Source organism: Bicyclus anynana, chromosome 11 (assembly GCF_947172395.1).
Source record: "Bicyclus anynana chromosome 11, ilBicAnyn1.1, whole genome shotgun sequence".
In the NCBI taxonomy this organism is placed as follows: domain Eukaryota; kingdom Metazoa; phylum Arthropoda; class Insecta; order Lepidoptera; family Nymphalidae; genus Bicyclus; species Bicyclus anynana.
In genome coordinates this window covers 6,596,549-6,602,866 of record NC_069093.1, presented here as the reverse complement: position 1 = coordinate 6,602,866, position 6,318 = coordinate 6,596,549, and the positions used below count along the sequence as shown (strand labels likewise).

Here is a 6,318-nt window from a genome sequence, read left to right as displayed (position 1 = left end):
AACTAAAAATAAAAAGAGAAAAACAATAAAAACCGCATTCTAAAAATAACAACGTGTGAATTGAAAAACTAAAAATAAAATTACATAGTTATATCATATATTATAGTATTTACAAATATTTATTATATATTTTTACCTATAAGAAGGAAAACTCTACCTAACTTGTATCTTGTATGTATATATCCGCATATATATATACTTGGGGTATATATATATATATATGCGGATATATCCAATAGGTACTAGCGGACGCCCGCGATTTTATTCGCTAAGACCTTAATAAATTAAAAAATCCGTTTTTAGTGGACCTCCACTACCTATAAACTACCTCCCTGCCAAATTTCATCTTTGTACGTCAAGCAGTTTTTGAGATTTCGTGATGAATGACCTTGCATTTGTAAATTAAGATTGAGATTAAGTTGATTTGTTTATTGTCGTGGACTATATAATGAAATATTTGGAAATTGGACTATTATATTATGTAGCTTCCTATCTTTACGTCATAATTGAACGATACTTAATTAATATAAATATACATATTATACAAAAGAGCTTCTAAGATGTCGCAATGATGACAATAAGTGGACTAATAAATATTATTTATTGTAATTTTAAATGAAAGTGTTATATCGCTATATTATGAATTTATTGTTACATAAAAAAATTCATGCTTTACTTATGATTTGAGATGACATTCACTTCAGTACAAAATTAAAATAATTTGGTCAAGCTAAATAATCACAATTAGCAATTTTTTATCTTTTATACATTTAGGTGTTTTTTTTTTAATTTAGGTATATAATTATCCAATATCATATTTTGATGAATTAATAAATATAAGATAGCCATAAAATATCACTCTGTCTACAAATCAAGTTTATTTCGGTCAGCGTTCCCTGACTTACTCAACAAGATAAACAAGATTATGCTCCGTCATGCTGCCACGAAAAATAGATAAAGCGTCGCGACGCTGCGCTAATCCTTCGCAACTTGCGATTAATCCCATTTACAGATTCTGAGTTGCTCAAGTTATCACAACACAGATTATGGGATTGTAAACGCACAGTAAAGTTCATCATTATCAACCCATATTGGTCTCACTGCTAAGCTCGAATCTCCTCTCAGAATGAGAGGGGTTAGACCTATAGTCCCCCACGCTGACCCAATGCGGATTGGCAGACTTCACACACGCAGAAAATTAGGAAAATTCTCTGTTGTGTAGGTTTCCTCACGATGTTTTGCCTTCACCGTTTGAGACACGTGATATTTAATTTCTTAAAATGCACACAACTGAAAAGTTGGAGGTGCATGCCCTGGACCGGATTCGAACCCTCGCCCTATGGAATTGCAGGCAGAGGTCATATCTACTGGGCTATGACGGCTCCAGTAAAGTAACTGTATGTCAAAATCATGTTTTACGAAAATTATAAAAACAGACATTATTTTGATTTTAATGGCAAAGACCCAATGCAAAGATAAGCAGGCTAAGGCCATGCATTCCATGGCCTTGAGCTGCCTATCCAGAGGCTCTACCCATTGGGAAGTCGACCAACTTAGTTGCTTTACCAGTACCAACGGGTTTTCGAATGATGTTCCTCGCCCACTGTCATTTTAATTTTACGACGTACTCCGAGCTCTTTCCGTCACCCGCAGTGTGAGTAAGTAAGAGAATTTGAGTCTTTTTTTTTTTAGTTGTATGACTTCTTTAATTCAAACTACAAAGACAAAATTTGCGAATAAACTATCCAACACATCAGACGGTGGTGAATCACTCAAAATGTGATTAAAACGTCAATAGTAAATCTAATTATTTGAAGATTTTTCAGAATATTGGCAAGGTATGTGAGGTCTGGAAACCCTCACTTGGTTAACTTACCTGCCTATGGCCTAAACTAACGTTCTTATTAATAGGAGAAACTCATGGACAGCCATGTTTGACAGCGACTTGGTGAGCCCTATTACATCACCATCGAACCTCAAGTTTAGATATTTTAGTGACCAGTTAACAACCACGTTTATTTAAGTGACATAATTGTGTGTGTCGGTTATTTGTAGTGACAGTTAATGGGAACACTCAGGGTAATTAATGTCTAGTAAAACGGACTGCTAACCGCTTTGGTGTTCTGATGTAAAAGAGGGAAATCAACTAAACAGTTCAAATGGATACAAATAGCTATGATGAATTCCTCTAGTTTTTCAAGCAAATTAACTTACGTATTCCGTTTCGCAAAACAACGAAAAAGAAACGAAATACGCTTGACATAGATACATAACGGTCACGGATGAGAAATCACACCCTCGGGATAGGCGGCGAAAGGTGAAACCATCTCCGTCTAGACTAATATTTTACCTTTCGTTTTTAACAAGGAATATCACTCGATCTTTTTCGACGACCTTTTTGGCACAATTGGCAGTGCTAGCTCTCAACAGAGAGGTCTTGGGTTTCGGTTTCAAGTCTAGAATTTTATATTTCCTAAGATTACTTAATTCTGATCTAAGGAATTTCACTCGATCTTTTTCGACGACCTCTTTGGCACAATTGGCAGTGCTAGCTTTCAACAGATTTCAATTTCAAGTCGAAAATTTTATATTTCCTAAGTCTGATCTGGTCCTACCCTACCGGCCGAAGTACCGCCAAGCGATTCACGCTTCACGCATATCGGTCCCATGCGTAGAAACCGTCAGAAGTATATGTAGAATAAACTCGAGCTTCCAAGTAAGCCCGCTATCGCTATCATCTCACTAAACTGCATTGTCAGTCGTCACTTGACATCAGGTGAGATCGCGCGGCAAAAGCTTTTCACGAAATAATAAAAAACATTTCTTTCGTTACCTCAGAAATGTTTAAATGTGGAAACATCTATATCGGACACCACATTTTGCGCGAATCCTAGTGTTATATCCCGGAATCCAAGCATGAATCGCGTAAGAAACTGGTCCCTCTGCGCTAGAAATATTTATAGTTAACACATTTAGTGCTCACTACTCGGATCCGAGTTGGGAGGGGGGATAGTAGCGGTGCCGCGCACTCGGATCCGAGTGACCGGCCTGTGCATTTTGTAGTAGTCAGTAAGCCGCCGGCGTTTGAGGTGAGTTTATGTTGGTTTGCGCGACCGCTCTGAAACATATTCAACTTACGAAAACGCGTATTGGTTTCATTATAACAGTGTAATTGTGACTTTTACACACGATCGTATCAAAGCTATTTTTGCACTAAAATGGACAATAAGGCTGGACCGTCTGGAAGTAAATCTACGAGTAGTTCTAGAAAAAAGCGTCGGCAAAGTGATGACTATGAGTCTGACTATAGTGATGAGGATGTGTATTCTCAAAGAGCTGATGAAGACTCTTCAAGTTCAGAGGACTCTTCTAGTTGCGGCAGTGATGATAGTATCTTTGATACTAGACTGAAGCAAAAGACGACCAGCCGTGTACCACCAGCTCAACCTTCAAGGTCATCTGCCCCAAAGACGACAAGCCATATACCACTAGCTCAACCTTCAAGGTATGACTAACTAATGATGTTATGAACGCATGACAATAAATATTTGAAAACAATGTGGAAAATGAAATCTCCGAGTGGGAATCGAACCGGTTCCTTCAGGATTCCATCCTTGACACTTTAATCACTAAGCCTCAAAAGCCAAATTCCTCATTGCTTTGAACCGTCTCAAAGAGGTGTAGTTACCATCAAAAAATGCTTAAAAATATTTATTATGAAATTAAATTGATTGAACTCAATAATAACAGTAAATTGTACTTAATTCCATTTAATTTTATTTAAAGGTCACCTGCCTCAAAGACAGTCAGCTGTGTACCACCACCTCAACCTTCAAGTTCATCTGCATCAAAACGTGGTTTATGTGAGTCAGATGGAAGGGCTATCATTCAATGTAAGCGATTAAGACCTTCATTTAGGGATGGCCCCACGCGTAATAATTCTACTCAATCGTTGAAGTTACCAGATCTAAATAGTTCCTCAGCATCGAAGTCAGCGCCTCGACTACTGGAATTTGATGGAGACGGTAGCTTTGAATTCAATTCTGAAATTGACTGCCGTCCTACATCGCCGAATATCGTACAGGACTATGGAGATTTTTTGCCGGATATACCAATTAACCCTACCAGTTCAACACCTAGCGTATCTCTTCTGAGATCCGATGCGATCACCCCCAACCTTTCGCCAGAACGTGATGACGTCTCTCCATCAATTATGGCTGTTCGGAGATCTGGAAGTCGTACTCCAGACTTACCCGATGATTTTTATCTATCACCCAATAACTCACCCTCTGGTCAAGGAGCCACTACCACCTGGAGCAGTGATCCAAGCTCCATGAAAAGCTTAGAGTTTACTAAGGAACAGGAACTCTTAGTGCCGCCTCCAACTGATCCTTACGAAGCATTCCGACTAATGATTGATGACGAGTTGTTAGATCTTATAGTTCGCGAGACCAACGCGAACGCAATAAGAGTCGGTAATGCACAAAACGTCAAACAAAACTCCAGAATAAAATCTTGGAAAGATTTAACAAAGGAAGAACTGCTGACATTTTTAGGACTCCTTCTTCACACAGGAACAATTCGACTAAACCGTTTAAGTGATTATTGGAAACGACACTATTTGTTTAATATTCCATGCTTCGGACAATTCATGTCACGAAATCGTTTTTTACTTATTTTACGATGCCTACACTTTACGTCTGTAACCAGTGAAGAAGACCGTCTCAATAAAATCCGACCATTCATGGATCATTTTAACAATAAAATGAAAACTATTTACTGTCCAGGTAAAGAGCTATCATTGGATGAGTCCATGGTATTGTGGCGCGGTCGGTTGCTGTTCCGACAATATATAAAAAACAAACGGCATAAATATGGCATTAAACTCTATGTTTTAGCAGAACCAGATGGTACGGTCTTGAAATTTCAAGTTTACGCCGGTGCTAATGATGAGACATCAGGGCAAGGACATAGTAGTAAGATTGTCTTCAAACTACTAGAAGAGAGACTGGACTGTGGCCATCATGTATACATGGATAATTATTATAATTCTTATGGCCTGGCTGTGAAATTGCTAGATCGACAGACATACTGCACAGGAACGTTAAGAAAAAACAGGAAAGATAATCCCGTCGAAATTGGCTCTGTTTCACTGGAAAAGGGAGAAAACAAATCCTTGTTCTTGAACGGCGTTCATGTCGGAAAATGGAGGGATAAGCGATACGTTCTGTATATTTCTACAGAACACGGTAGTGAGATGATGGAGACTACTTCCAAAAGAGGATCTATAGTAGTGAAACCAATGGCAATCGTTCATTACAATAATTTTATGTCGGGTGTTGATCTTCAAGATCAGATGTTGGCATACTATCCAGTCCAAAGGAAGACGCTGCGTTGGTACAAGAAGCTGTTTGTGCATATGCTGCAAATGAGCCTTACTAATGCATTGCACTTGTACAATACATTTTCGGCGAATGACAAATTAAATCTATATGATTTCCGTATGAAGATACTGGAGAAGCTTTTACCTGATCCTAATGATGTAAATCGACGCAATGTTTTGAAAGTGAAACACGAACTCACAAAAATAGAAAAGACCCGGACGAGAGTTAAGACAGTAGGAAGAGTCACGAAACAAACTATCGAAGTGGTCCGAAAAGAATGCAAAGGTTGCAAATCACAGAAAAAAAGGGTGCAAACAATTTATGAATGTAAGCAATGTGAAGGTTCTCCAGGTTTCTGTACAAAATGTTTCTGCCTAGCACATTCATAATTGTTTTCATTAAATTTTATTGTTTTGTTACCTATGTGGTTAAAATTTTCAGAATATTTTTTATTCCTTTGTACCTTTATGTGAGTGACTCACCTTTATTCTGTGACAAGTTTTCAATTAAACTTATAATTATTACGTACTGATACTTTTGATTGTATGGCTTTGATTTGATTTTTGATAAATATTATTGTATCGCTCAGATTTATGAATGTCTTCCTCAATAAATAATTATTCAAATGCGCATTATATTTTATTTACTATCTATATCCCTATGTTACTTAGGGATAATATAGCATTTAAAATGTAAAAGAATTATCGAAATCTGTGGAGTAGTTCCATTCCAACCATTGCTGTCCCTTACGCTCGGATCCGAGTGACCGGCACCTGGCGCGCTATGTGCCTAACACTCGGATCCGAAAAAGGTTATTTTTTATTAAAAAAATAATAATAACAATATACTTTCATCCATATTTTTAAACATACCTATATACTTAATCAAAATACGCCTTAAAAAAATTTGGTTTCTGCCTAATTATTTTAATAAT

General features: G+C 37.4%; 1 protein-coding gene across 1 annotated transcript; it reads left to right on the top strand.

Moving 5' to 3' along the window:
* The first annotated feature begins 3,218 nt into the window (after window positions 1-3,218).
* Window positions 3,219-5,912, top strand: LOC128198525 (piggyBac transposable element-derived protein 4-like). Its single transcript, XM_052884429.1, has 2 exons — window positions 3,219-3,505; window positions 3,787-5,912. The coding sequence occupies exons 1-2, from the start codon at window positions 3,219-3,221 to the stop codon at window positions 5,771-5,773; spliced, it is 2,274 nt and encodes a 757-aa protein (XP_052740389.1). The 3' UTR covers window positions 5,774-5,912.
* Window positions 5,913-6,318: the final 406 nt, after the last annotated feature.